Genomic DNA, 15062 nt, shown 5'->3' on the forward strand with positions numbered 1-15062 from the left:
GGGAATGTTTTTGGGTCTTCATGATGAGCAGGGCTGTAAAATGAGATCTAAATACAAGGAAACGAGCTTTTCCAGTGAATGGGAAAGAGAAGCACATGATAAGAAGGAAGAGAAATGCAATGCATTTTCTTCAAATATTCCAGAATATTATCTTGTGATCTGTGATCTAGCGGCTTTATTTTAAACTTTAATTGTGAATGAGGAAATGAAAGACTGTTTTATCTCCCAACAAGTTTTTATGTGAAAGCTGCTTCTGAATGTGACAATGTCAACATATAGCCCTAAACTTGTCATAAAGTATAAACATTTTTGGGGGCTGAAGCTCATCATACTCTGTTCTTGGGGCTTAGTCTGTCTCCCTCGTGCCGTAGTATTGGCGACCTTCACTTTTGCTCCCCTATCACTGCCACACTTGGCCTCCCAACAGTATTTTCCTGACTTAGGACACAATTGGCCAGTTCAGTGAACATGGTTTTCACTTGGTTCCCTGCTCAGCTGGTAGCCACCACTTATTCTTCTGAAGCAAATAACTGAAACAGAATTGGGGTCACTTGGAAAAAAAAAAGGGTAAATATTGGAAAAGCATAAAAACCTGCCCAGAATGACAGGCAGTGAAGAAACTGGCATGTAGCCAACAGGAAACAGACATCTAGATAGTCTGTCCTAAACACAGGTGCGCCCTCACAGGAATGAATGGGTAAACTTACACCAGTTTTTTTCCTCTTCCACCTCCAAGTCCTGGGAAAATAAAGTCCTCTGGCTGAGCTTGAGCCTAGGTCACGTGCCTACCCCTCATCCTCACAGGGCACTGATATGACTGACCTGGCCAGAGAAGCCCCTCTGACTTCCTGGGGCAAGTTACGGTGGGGAGGGGGACAGAGCACCTCAGGGCTCCACTGAGACAGAATAGAATTCCCCATAGGAAATCCAAGTTCTGTAGGAGGAGCACAGACTCTGGGCTGCCAAGAAAGAGTGAATGAATGAGTAAATGAATAAATGAACAAACATGACAAATTTTCACTGCACTCTTCGACTATTGTAAAATAATAGATCTGACCCTACTACTTGGCAATTTAACTTTTTAATAGAAAAGTTAATCTGGCATGTATGTCTTATTAGCTTACTTATTACTGCTAATTCATTATCATTATCATTGCCAGCATCATTATTTCAATGGATATTGTAGGGACCTGCTGACATGTAAGGTGTTTTGTGTGGATGTGTGTGTGTGCGTGTGTGTGTTTAAGAATTTTCTTGTCATGTTTAGCCATCAGATTCTTTTTAGTCTCTGTCATACCCTCCACCTTCAGTGCAGTTCTTACACACAGTAGACTTGTTTCTTCTTATTACCTAGGGGGGAGGTCATTCTGCAAACACAAGGGCATTGAAGTTCAGGATTATAACTGTTGGCTTTCCTTTCCTTTGCTTTCTTTTTTTTTTTTGCTTTTGCTTTTGCTTTCAGTAGTGAGTGCTTTAATGAGAAACTTAAAAAAGGGTCTGCCCTGTGTTAAATCCTTTCCTTGGATAAAGATACTAACGGTGGTTGTGTCTCCTATTGATTTTTACTGCTCAATCAGGGCAACTTGGGGAATGAATTTTGGCAGGCAGCAGTTTATTTCAAGAGTAACAAGCTAGTGTTCCAACCCTCCACAGTTGATGCCAGCAGTTTTAAATAAAAAAAGAAAAGAAAAGAAAAAAGTTCATTGACCTTACATCCAGAAGTTTCTGTTCTTTTACATGGAAGCATGTAGTAAGTGAACGGTTGGTTACTAAAACACAACCATTCCACATATGTGCTTAGAGAAACTTTAAGATAAGGTTAGTGGTTGAGTGTGGGGTCTGGAGTTCAGCTTCCTGGCTCCACTCCAAGTTCCTCCATTTAATAACTGTGTGGACTTGGGCAATATACTGAACCACTCTATGCCTTAGTTTCTTCATTTTAAGTTTGATAATAATAACAGTGTTAATCTCCTGAATGTAGTGTAAGAAAGAAAGAAAAAAGAGGTAAAGACGGAGTCTGGCATATGGTAAACCCTATGTGAGGTTTTCAGATTCTTGTTCTCCAGTGTATTCTAGGATAGGGGGCAAGTAGAAATTGACTGTAGAGAAGCCAGAAGTTGGCATGGGTGGCAGATGTGTGTACATATTTTGATACAATGTAAAAAGCAGTAAACAGAAGTAGATGCAAGACACTGTAAGTGCAGGCAGGTGACTAAAACCAGCCCAGGCCTTCGAGGACTGTTCTCTTGCAGGAGGCCTGAGCTGAGTATGGAAGGATGAAAAAAATCTAAATTAGCCATAATGGCCAGAAAACTAAGAGATGGCTGAACTGCGGAAGAAAACCTTGCAATTGTTCTACATAAGCTGGTGTCCTGGGCAGAGACCCTATTTCAGTATTTTCCTCTGTTCCAAACAATAAATCTGTTGACCATAATTAAGACATATGGTCTCATTGTGATCTCACTACTTATATGGGGTATTTTTTCTTTTCTTTTTTAAAATATTTTTTATTGATTTTTTACAGAGAGGAAGAGAGAGGGATAGAGAGCTAGAAACATCAATGAGAAAGAATCTGATCAGCCGCCTCCTGCACACCTCCCACTGGGGATGTGCTCGCAACCAAGGTACATGCCTTTGACCGGAATCGAACCTGGGACCTTTCAGTCTGCAGGCCGATGCTCTATCCACGAGCCAAACTGGTTTCGGCTTGACAATATTATAAACAATTAGCCCAGCCTGCGTGGCTCAATGGTTGAGCATTGACTTATGAACCAGGAGATCACAGTTTGATTCCCAGTGAAGGCACATGTCCAGGTTGTGGGCTCAATCCCCAGTGTGGGGTGTGCAAGAGGCAGCCGATCAATGACTCTCATCATTGATGTTTCTGTCTCTCTCTCCCTTGGAATCCCATTCGTGAACTGTTGACCACTGATGGATTAAGATTGTCTGACCTAAATCATCCTCCCCCTGTGTAGAAAACACATTTTTCTTTCCTCCCTTCTGAATTGCCGAGCCAAGAGATCACTTGACTTTTCAGGACACATAATGTAAACCAGGGTTAGCAATTTTTTTTTTTTGTAAAAGGACGGATAGTAAATATTTTAGGCTTAGTGGGACTTGCATTCTCTTTTGCATCCATTCCGCTCAGGAAAGAAACCAAAAGGACAATAGGTTGACAACACATTGACACATCTGTGGCCCACAAGGCCATAGTTTGCTTACCAATTATATAAACTTTGTGATCATGAAAGTCTAAAGTTACTAGTCTCTTGTGGTACCATTCAGGAATGATTGTGAATTTGGTGGAAATCTCTGCTCAACTACTTACTAGGTCTGTAACCTTAGAAAAAGGTCTTAATATAATTTAGCTTCAATTTCCTCATCTATAATATAGAAAACACATTAATACTACTCATCTGGCAGGTTGTTGAAGGGATAAAATGAGATAATCCATGGAAATGGGTGCTTGATTCAAAATGAGCATTTCTTAAGAATCGACCATACTACGTGTGGCATTATGAAGCCTCAGGTTAAAGCAAGGTCAAAATTGAGGAGAATGACACTTTCTTCTTAATCTTCCCTGTTAAACTTTGGCTGAACACCACTCTTAAAAAAAAGAGATTCTTATCTAATCAGGAATTTGTGGATGGTTCTCCTGCCAACAAAACAAATTGATGCTCTATAAACTTGGAAATATACTCTATATAGAAGTGGTGGTTTTTTATTTGTTATTTCTGTTATTTTTTTCAAGTCTCTGCAAATGAAGGATGTGAGGGGGAAATACAAAGTGTATGCATTAAGATCCTGAGTTGAAAGGGAGATTTCTTTTCATAATCATTATTGAATTATTAATAGGGTTTGGGACCCAGTCATATAATTTATGGACACTACATTTCCTTGTGGACTAAGTATGTGTAAAGCTGTATGTTTCCTTTAACACAGTTGTGAGTACTCAATCATAGCACCAAGAAAACAAACGTGAGGAGTCTGACCCCGAGGGAAGAGTAACTTGGCCAGGGATAGCAACATGGAAAGTTTTGCCCTTGGCCAATTGTTTGTTTGCCTTTTTTTTGTTTTGTTTTGTTTTTTGTTTTTTTAATAAAATGTTCATTGCAAAATGAGAGGCTAAAAAAATACAACATTAACAACAACAAAACCACAGAGAGAACTTAAAGGTCAAAAACATCAATGAGAGAATGTGTGTTGTTAGGATTCAGTTGCTCCACCCACAGCTGCTTGCCTGTTATGAATATTATTATTTCCTCTGGCCATCGCTGAACAGTGCTCTGATCTCATTCAGGAACGTGATCCCACAGGCCTGAGTGTCTGTTCCTCAGTTGGTGCAGCATAAATTAGAACAACTATGCTGATCACACAGGGAAGGCTCCATCCCAGTAAATAGGCCAGTAATACTCACACTGAAATCGAAGTTCTCTTTAAAACCTACCAGTTACCACCTTACCTGGTTTGGCTCAGTTGATAGAGTGTCTGCCTGTGGACTGAAGGGTCCTGAGTTCAATTCTATCAAGGGCACATGCCTAGGTTGCTGGCTCGATCTTCAGTAAGGGGTGTGCAGGAGGCAACCAATCAATGATTCTCTCTCATCGTTGTTGTTTCTATCTCTCTCTACCTCTCCCTTCCTCTCTGAAATCAATAAAATATTAAAATTAAACAAACAAACAAACAAACAAACAAACAAAACCTGTTACCATGTACTGTTTAGTTCTGGGTAGAAAAATCAGAAATTTTCCTGGAAAGAAATTGGATTTTTTTAAAGCCATTACTCTCACACTGACCCACATCCTGCCCCTGTGACTAAATTCACTTGGGTAATATCCATATTAAATATTATGTTAAAATCCTAGCTCTGTGTGTCAGCTAGGGGTGCCCCCCCCCCACCCCCACAGGGGGAAAAGGAAACGGATGGTTTCCCTGGAGCACCCGCTGAAGGTCAGCCTTTGTAAATCTTTCCACAGGACCAGTCTGGCTGCCAGCATTCAGAGAGCTTTCTGTGAGGAAAGAACTGGGGGATCCCCAATGTTCAGAATACAGATTTTACTTGATCTACATTTGAGGAGCACTTCTGCCCCCAAACTTCAATTGGACCTATTGTTCCTGAGTGAGGGCCTTTCTAGAGAGTAAACTGCCTTCTGCTGGAGAGCGAGAGAATCATTGAAAAAGTCACCCGGATGTGCAGGGTAGGGAAATAGATCAGGATGCCAACTGTTCCTGATATGAATTTATGGTCCATATTTTCAGCCTCATCCCTCATCCCCCCAAAATATCCTAGCTACCTTTTTTAAAAAAATGTTAAAAATATATTTTATTGATTTCGGAGAGGAAAGAAGAGGGAGAAATAGAAATATCAATGATGAGAAAAATCATTGATCAGCTGCCTCCTACACAACTCCTACTTGGGATCAAGCCTGCAACCTGGGCATGTGCCCTGACTGAGAATTGAACCTGCATCCTCTTAGTGCGTGGGTAGATGCTCAACCACTGAGTCACATGGGTGGGACATTTATTTTAAAAAATAGATCAGACTTAGTCCATGGTAAATGTTAATTTTCAATAAAACTTAATAGGGAGGCCTATCCACATTCATTCATCCTATAATGAATATTTTTTGTAGATAATCTCAAATTTTTAATCTGTAAGCAAATGAAGGAAGCAAGGAAGGAACAAATGAATTAACCTGAACATGCAGGGTTGTTCTCCAACCATTCACCCATCTCCATGTCCTGTCACTTCTGCTTCGGGTGCAGTTAGCATGACTGTGTAGTTGTGGGCCACTAAGCACTGCCTTCATAGTTTCCCATCGAAGCATGTTAAGTAACTCATATAATTCACAAATTGTGAAAGACTTGACTTAAAAGGGTGCAATGGACTTTTAAAAAAATCCATTGCACCACAGTTACTCATGAAACTGTGAGTAGAATATGAAGGAAACTACCCTGGCCATGTGGCTCAGTAGGTTGGATTATCATCTCTTAGATCAAAAGGTTGCTAGTTTGCTGGTTCGATTCCCTGTCAGAGCACATACCTGGGTTGTAGGTTCAATCTCTATTCGGGGCTCATACTGGAGGCAGCCTATCAATGTTTTTCACAGTGATCTCTCTCTCTCTCTCTCTCTCTCTCTCTCTCTCTCTCTCTCTCTCTTTCTCTTCTTTCTTTTTTCTCTAAAAGTCAATAAAAACATATCCTCAGTTTAGGGTTTAAAAATAAATATAAACTAGAGGCCAAGTGCACAAAATTTGTGCACAGGTAGGGTCCCTAGTGGTTGTCAGCTACTGGCCGGGGCCTGCTTTTCCTGGCTACCAACAGGGCCTTCCTTTGTTCCATGCTGCCCCTGGTGGTCAGCACATGTCATAGTGAGCAGTCAAGCTCCTGGTTAGTAGAATTCCTGCCCAAGGGGGCAAATTGCATATTAGGCTTATATATATATATAGATATGAAGGACAACATTCCTAAGCAGTACTGTTTGTTGCTCTTTTTTAAATTTCTTTTTATTTATTCTAGGTCTGGAGTTCAAACTCTGCCCCACAATGCCAAGGTTCACTACAACTACGCAAATTTCCTGAAGGATCAAGGTCGGAACAGAGAAGCCATCTACCACTACAGAACGGCCCTCAAGTAAGAGTCATATGGGTGTCACTGTTGTGCCTTTCAGACCTTGCATTTCACTCACCCTTCTCAGATGTGGGGGGTTGATTTCTTCCTCATGACAATGAACATCTCCTTGGAAGTGGTATAGACCTTGGATTCTGAGTCTTATGGCTCAGTGTTCAAATCTGTTATTAGTATGGTAACTCCACCTTGCTTTTATCTCAATGCTTGTAAAAGTTTCACTGCTACACATTGCAAAATGAAGTGATGCTCAGTTGAATACACACACACACACACACACACACACACACACACATACACACCCACCCACAGGCAAACCGAAGTTGGTTGTCAAAAATATAATTATCTTATAAATATAATTATTAAGTTCTCAGGATATTTACTCAAGTGAATTGTCCCCACTATAGGCTTCCAACTGTCTGAAAGGATTTATATGAAGACATTTGAGTATACCAAATATGGCTTGATGTATTTGGAAAGAAACTAAAAATTCAAGTTCTAAATTATCAGCAACACTCTGTATTGCTCTTAAGTACTCTTGAAAATTGCAACTCTGGCTTTCAAGATGCTCTTCTCCAAAAGGTCCCAGATAATGAACATATTTATCATGGAACCTGTGGATACGTAATAACTAACACAGCCTCAGAATCCCTAAATGTGGGCAAAATAAAGCTAGGTGCGTTCTCCTTTTTATTGAATACCAGGAGGCTCACCGAAGCTTCCTGAACAGTTTTCCATGCCTCCACAGATTGACTCACATCTGGTCAAATTTTCTGTTCCTGTTCCATCCTAGGACATATTTAAAATATATAAACCAAACAAATACATTTTACTGAAGCACCGAATCGTATTGTCTCAAAGCTCAGTTTGAAATTCTCATTCTTAAAGTAACCGAACTGATTTTTAGAAACTATCCCTTTGAACAGTGTTCTGCTCAAGTATATTGTTCATCAGTCAATATCTGTTAGATTTTAGAACCTGTTACTTAATAGTCAGTATAGCAAGCATTTTCAACTGTCACATCAAGTTCACTGTCAAATACTTTCCCAAAGATTACAAGAAACTTTAGGTTCTGGAAGAATACTTGTAACAAAGCTTTTTACTGAGGAATAGATGTTTTTATTAAGGAATAGAAGATAGCTTTTAAGATGTTAAGGAATGATATTCTTTCACTGGAAGGCAGTTTACCTAAATGTTTACAATGCTTATCAATCAATTAAGATTATGGTTTAATTTTTTTTTAACTTTCTTTAGTGCTCCACATATTTACAATGAACACATATCACGTTGGCAATGAGGAAATGTCCTTTTTAAAAAGGCATATTCCTTCAAGGATACATGTAAATTGTGTTTTGGCTTTAACAATTGGTGTATCATGTTAGCTGGCATTTTTGAAGGAAAGAAAAGAGCAGTAAGTTTGTGTGAAAAATATTAATTGGAAGGAAGTGTATCAGTATCTTTTTAAATTTGTTTTATTCTAACAGACTATTTTCTCTCAAGTTCGCACAGGAAAATATGGCAGACCCTGAAGCACAGCTTGGGGCAAAGGTATAAGTTAAGTAAATTCTCTGGCAGGTGATTTTACTGAATTATAGTAGCCAGTTGGGTACCTCAGCTTCTCTCCCATGAAACAATAAAAATAAATGTTCAGCAACTGTGCTTCTGGAAGAAGTATGTCCCTTGAGAAATGAGGAAAAACAGTTAAAGCTGTAAATACACTGCATAGTAATTAGTGAAACATTTCACTCTCTCAGACCAGGCTCGAAAATACTTCTGATCTAAAATAAAGTATCATTATTTTTGTGTGGATAGTTCTGTGGTGAATTTTCAACAGATGTGGGTAGTATGTGTGTGTGTGTGTGTGTGTGTGTGTGTGTGTGTGTGTGTGTTGTTGTTGTTGTTGTTGTTGTTGTTGTTGTTAGAGACAGAGGAAGGGACAGGGGTAGAGAGATAGAAACACTGATGGGAAACATCATCCATTGGCTATCTCCTGCATACCCAATGGAGATGGAGCCTTCAACCCAGGCATGTACCTGAACCGGGAATCAGAATTGGTGCCTTCCTGGTTCCTAGGTCAACACTCAACTGCTAAGCCACACTAGCCTAGCTGTGTGTGTTTTATAATTTAAATAAGTTGTCACTGTGTGTTAGAAAAGGAAAATACCAGGACTGCTCACCACTGGAAGAATGCCCTTATTTTTATATTGCTATTTCTTTGTGGGAATTGCTGAGACAGGAATTCCTCCCCCTCCCAACTATTCCACCTCTGTTTCAACTTCAATGTATCTGATGTTTTCCATATTTGCACACTGCAAGAAAGATAATGATTAGGAGAGATGCAGGGTTGAAGGTGATATTATCTGAAATCGGCCCAACCGTTACTCATTCCTGTTGTACTGACTATGTAGATCCCAGTGGGAATGGTGAAATTACTCATTAGGGTTGTGTCAATACCAATATCTTTTTTTTTCTGGCTTACAGTTCTAAAAATACACTATATTAGGCTGATAATTCTATATCACATGACTATCCTTCTTCTTTTAAGCTTTATTTTTTTTTTTAAACCATGTAGAAGTATTTCTGGAGTACAAGGGAAGTCTCCCCAGGAAAAGGCTATAGCTGAGGTTATAGACTCAGATTAAGATCCACATCATCAAAGAAAAATGCCAGGACTCTTTCCCAACACAAGTATCAGTTTTGCTTTGCTGTGAAAGGCAGCTCTTATGTCTGTGCCCAGGGTGGATTCTGTAAGGCTTGCAATTCTGTCTGCTGGAGAATCAGAAGACCCCTGGTGGGTCTGCCAGGTAGCTCCAATGCCTTCTGAGTTACCCTGGGGAAAGTTTCTGCCATTACACCTTATTGTACGGAAATAGAAAGGCTAGAGATCACCCAATATCTCAGCTCTTCCTGTACAAGCTCTCCCATGAAATGCCTCATCCCATAAATCCAAACGGAGAGATAGTGGCCCTGCCTGGATGAAGTGTAGAAGACACTGAATGTGTACATGGCCAGTGTTTTGCTGAATAGTTTTAAAAGTCTGTTAAAGGTGAAGAGTTTTAAAACAATTTATGCATGCTCTTGAATTTTTTATTGTACCCCAAAATTTCACATCTACATTCCTTCACCGATCTTCTACTGTCAAACCAAGTCCTTTCCTCTGAGTAAGAGTCTGCTGGTTAGAAGCTGCAAAGCCACGCCCATAATTCACTTCTATGCTGATCAGTTTCAATACAATTTCAATATTAAAGTGGAATAAAAATGTTAAGTCTCTTTGAGATTTTTCTAATTATACTCCTCCAGTCTTTTACAATGATCTCACACATCTAATTCAATGGCAATTTTTTTAGCAGCTTCTTTTTTTTTTAAAGTACTTTCAGATGTTTGCTTAGTTTTAATGGAAATAGCAACTCTCTTATTTATATTTATATTTTATCTGTTTGCACAATATTTTACTATATCATACAATTGCAATAAAAGCTTCAACTGGAATAATTTTGTTCATAAACACGATAGACTCTTAGCAGCCTTGCAGCTCAGCCCCTGGGAGCTAAGGCTTACAGAGAAAGTTTAAGTTGTGGATATCCACTGACATGTTTTACAGAGAACAGCTGTTTTAAAAGAGTTTGCACTGTAGTTGATAGAGTCATGGAATCAATTTTTTTATCTTACATTTAAATTCCAGACATGACTGAGTTACTGGCTGGCTCACAGGGGTGGGTCAGCAGGAATCCCGCAGCCAGGAGTGAGAGTAGCGTTTGTCTTTGTCCAGGTGGGTCAGGAAGGTCTCTCCACAGATTCTGCTGAACATTTGTTCCCCCAGATGCCTTCTTCCTCCCACCCGACTAGAATAATGCCTGGCCACGCCCAGGCCTGCTGATGTGTTCCAGGAGCTTGGATACCAGCCATGAGCAGGATTCCATCCTGATAAAAGGGCTGTGATCCCCCGTCACTTAGACAGCTATTTTATTTTCACAAATATGCTTTCAACATGAAATGCACAATAAATCACTTAAGATTCCACACCCTTCCACCATCCCTCCCACCCCCTGCTCCCATAACCCAATCATGTGGAAAATGCAGGCCTTGCCCTGGGGGTGCTCAAGTTGTCCTGGGACAGCCCTGGGTCCCTTAGAGCCGCCTTGTCTGCTCCTCATATATCTGTTATTGATGTTTTTTTTTGTTTTTGTTTTAAAATGACTATGTCTTTTTAAAATATTTTATTGATTTTTTACAGAGAGGAAGAGAGTGGGATAGAGAGTTAGAAATACCAATGAAAGAGAACCATCGATCAGCTTCCTCTTGCACAACCCCTACTGGGGATGGGCCCGCAACCAAGGTACATGCCCTTGACTGGAATCGAACCTGGGACCCTTCAGTCCACAGGCCGATGCTCTATCCACCCTAGCCAAACCAGTTTTGGCTGTTATTGATGTTTTAAACAGAAAATCTGAAGGGAGAGAAAAATGTGTTCAAAGGGGGTTGAAGTTCCTGAGAAGGTTCTTTTCTATGGGCATAACTAAAAGGGAAAGAATGTGTTTTTAATGGCCCTGGACACAAGAAATCTACACTTGCTTTCAACCGACGAATGCATGGGAAAGAATAGACGTCTTACTGGAATTTTTGAATGTATGAAATAAAGACTTGTCATGAGAGTAGTGCCCATTGATGTCATCCTTTGTATCCTACGTGGGTCACTGGAACTTGGCAAGGAGATCCCATTAGACTACAATAAGTGTATGTGGAAATGGGAAGTAATAAAAGAACGAGTATTGAAGAAATGCCGTATCATTAGAATCTAGAGAAATCTAACCGTGCCCTACTGTTCAACTGATGTCCTGAGTATATCAATAAGATTATTTTATTATAATTCCTTTGCAAAATGCTATCTATGAAACTGGTGAGTTTGAACATCTTTTAAAAATCAGGGTTTATGTAAAAAGTCCTTCTTTATACAGCCTGTTTTGAATGAACATTTGAAATTACTGACTGCAGGTGGCCTTGGATACCAGCTGCCATGTATCTCTGGAAAGAATTAAAATTCCAGTGTCTTTGTCAGCCAGGTTTAAGAAAAGGAGATGCGTTCTTCTGCTGGTGTCGCATTTTCACTTACAGAAGTATAAATATATAGACATATATATGTTATGTCCCACAGTTTTATTCATTAATTTAAGTAATCTAGCATATTTCATTCTGACAAAAGGCAGAATTTTGGCCACATTGTGGACATACTTATGGACTAAATTTCCAAATGGAAGTTTCATAATTTATCCTGCCCTCTCTGTCTCTTTTCTGCTGTGGTTCCCCAGGAAACAATGGGAGGCAGGGATTTGCCTGCAGAATGTTTATTCAAGAATGTTCTCTGAAACACCAAGGAAGAAAGCCAGGGAAGCAAGATGTGCGGAGAGAGTTGAAGTGCAGTGCAATTAGTACGAGGCTTCAGCTGATCCCACAGGAGCTCTGGAAAACCCCTCAGATTGGATAGGAGCTGGAACTTTATACCCCCTTAAATCTGATCACTGCCCCAGGCAGGGAGGGAGTCTTGAATGAGGCAACTCTGAGGCTGAGAGCAATGCCCAGGGAAGAAGTGTGAGCTGTCAGCAGCTAGGGAACACTTGCCTCACACATGAATAGGGCCTCTGGATGGTGCAAGAGCTTAATTTATGATTTTTTTATATGTCAATATGAGTTTTAACAGAATATCATTTAGATTTTCTGTTAAAATTAGAATAGTGTGTTACCTACCTCTGGGTTGGAATAGTACAAAACAATTCATACAAAAGGCTTAAAACAATGTCTTAATACCTGGTAATGATAAACTCAGTAAATGTTATCAATATATCCAAAATCTGACCATTTCTGTCCACATGTAGTACCCATCATCTCTCCCTAGATTATTGTAATATTCTCTGGTCTTTGCATTTTCGCCCCTCCCCTACACCCTTCAGTCTGTTCTCAGCACAGCAGCCATAGGATGTTCCATTCATAGCAGTTCGTGCTTAAAACACTGCTGGCTCCCATCTCACTCACAGGGAAACTCAAAGCCCCTGTAGCAGTCCCAACTCCCTGCAAGTCCTGGCCATCTTACTGCTGAGACCTCATCTCCTACTATTTTTGTTCGCTCAACTCTAGCTACTAGGGCTCCAGACGTATCCTAGTCAGGCACAAACAGTCACACTACATTCCTATTTCAGCGACTCTGTATTTGTCATTTCCCCTTCCCCAAACACTTTCTCTTCTTCTCTAAATGGCTGATTCCTTCCCTTTCTTTAGGATTCCTCATGTAATGTCATTTTCCATGAGGCCTTCCTGGTCACCCTTCTTAAAAGTGCAGCCACACCAGGCCAGAGTGGCACAGTTGGTTGAGTATAGTCCTGTGCACAGAAAGGTTGTTGGTTCGATTCCTGGTTGGGTCACACGCCTAGACTATGGGATCCATCCTGGTCATGGCATGTGTGGAGGGTGACCCATCTCTGTCTCTCTCCCTCTTTCTTTCTCTTCCTCTCCCCCCCCCCTCATCCTCTCTCTCTCTCTTCCTTTCCTCTCTCTAAACATGTCTTCCCATGAGGATTAAAAATAAGTGTAGCCACCCCCAATATACCCTATTTCCCTTCTTGGCTTTATTTTTTTCTACTGCATTGATCACCCTCTATTGCAGGCCATTAGCAGAAAGCCTGGCACATTGTAGATACTCAATGAATGTTTGTTGAAAGAAAAACTGAATTAATATAATGCATAAAATCTCTCTCAAGGGCCCCTTAGGTTCAGAGGACACCTTCATAAAGACAAGTAGTGTTTCTCACTGAGAGAGTGCTCGACAGTTTAGTTGAAACAACTCTTCATTATGCAGGACAGTCCTATACATTGCAAAATGTTTAATCCTCCTAGTTCCTGTCCATTGTATACCAATGGTGACCCCAATTCCTAACATGCCTATCAGGGATATGCATCCCTCTCTTCCCCACTCCTTATGATCTCCTTGGTTGGTATTATTGGTTAGGAATATGGTACTCTTCCTGCACCCCACTCTCTTTTTTCTAAGTTGATCCAATAATCAGTATTATACATGCTATGAACTGTGATTACAGTAAGGATTCCACAAATGCATTGATCTGTCACAGAGGACGTTGAATCCTCTTTATAATCTTGGATGCAGTTGTTAGAATTGCACGTGCCTGAAATTCCACTTGGTGTCAGCATATCGAAAAGGCTTGGAGGAAATTGCTCTGGTGTCTGTGGGACCATTTGCTTCAGATGATGAAGGACTGACAGGCTTCGGAGTGAGTGTTTGACAAAGAACATTCCTGCATTCTTCAAATGGAGAAGGTCACCCGTCCTTCACATCTGAGAACCCATGGTATGGGGGAAACAGATGGATACAAGATGACGTGAGTGTTCCCTGGGTTAACGATGAAGAAATAATGGATGTTATTTGGACTGATGGGAGCCGGTCAAAGGCCATGAACAGCAGTGGAGAGAATGGTTTTTTGGAGGCTGCGTTTTCCGTAGGAGAGGAGGAATGCTGGTAGCTTCAGCCTGGCATGGGTTCATTAGGGCTGTGGAGGGAGCCAAGTGAAACCACCCAGAGGTCCGGCAGCTGACCCCAAACCTTAAATGGAGGCAGTGTAATAGGTACGATGACGGGTATTTTCATAGCCACTAGCTCATTGTTCACATAAAAGCTGATTTGTTCTCACAGAAGGTCAATATGTTATTAACCTTGTTGTTGCAGAGAAAGCAAACTAAAGCACAGACATGCATTCAGAATCACACAGCTAGAAAGTCACCTATGGCTGCTGCTTCCACACACAGTTATTTTTCCACTCCACCAAAGGATTTCCCATCCATCTGGCACAGACTCCAAAGTCCGCCGTGATCACCCCATGCCTCTGAGAAAGGTTAAATTAGGTTCATCATTTTCAACTTAAAAGAGCAGAGAAGTAGTTAATTCAGTACATTCCTCATCCTCTGGAGGTAAATACTCAGGAATCAGGAAATTGTCAGTCATTTTAAAATGACTCATTTCCTGAGGACCTCAGAGAGCATGGTTTTACTCTGAATTGTCTTAGAAAATCAACTGGGCGGAGTCCTTCAGAATCCTGCTGAAGGTCACCCATTGTGAGAGGTCAGATCATTTGGCTGGCCCCTCGTGAAGAGTGTATCCCATTTCCCTAAATCTCATCTGAGGGGTTTTTCCAAGGCAGGTCTGTAATGGACAGGAAGGATTACATTCTAAAAAGAAACTGGGAAGACATTTGCTTGGTGTTAATGGCGATGTCAAACAATTAAAGAAGCTAACCAATAAATAATCAATGTCACCCAGGTGCAATTAGTGACATGGTGATTCAAATTTTATAACATGAAGGAACCAGGCACTTAGGAACGCCAGAAACTAATTATGGCTGAAAATATGCTGCAGACTCCTGAAAATAAGTTTA

General features: G+C 40.5%; 1 protein-coding gene across 2 annotated transcripts in view; it reads left to right on the forward strand.

The window, feature by feature from the left end:
• The window catches only part of TMTC1 (transmembrane O-mannosyltransferase targeting cadherins 1), a 226122-nt gene that overhangs the window by 155420 nt on the left and 55640 nt on the right, over nt 1-15062 (forward strand). For both annotated transcript variants that reach the window (XM_084877142.1, XM_084877143.1), the window contains one exon: nt 6520-6633. In XM_084877142.1, coding sequence (XP_084733268.1) covers nt 6520-6633 — 114 coding nt within the window. The remainder of the gene's footprint in view (nt 1-6519; nt 6634-15062) is intronic.

The sequence above is a fragment of the Pipistrellus hanaki genome (assembly GCF_964339955.1).
Source record: "Pipistrellus hanaki genome assembly, chromosome: 3".
In the NCBI taxonomy this organism is placed as follows: Eukaryota; Metazoa; Chordata; class Mammalia; order Chiroptera; family Vespertilionidae; genus Pipistrellus; species Pipistrellus hanaki.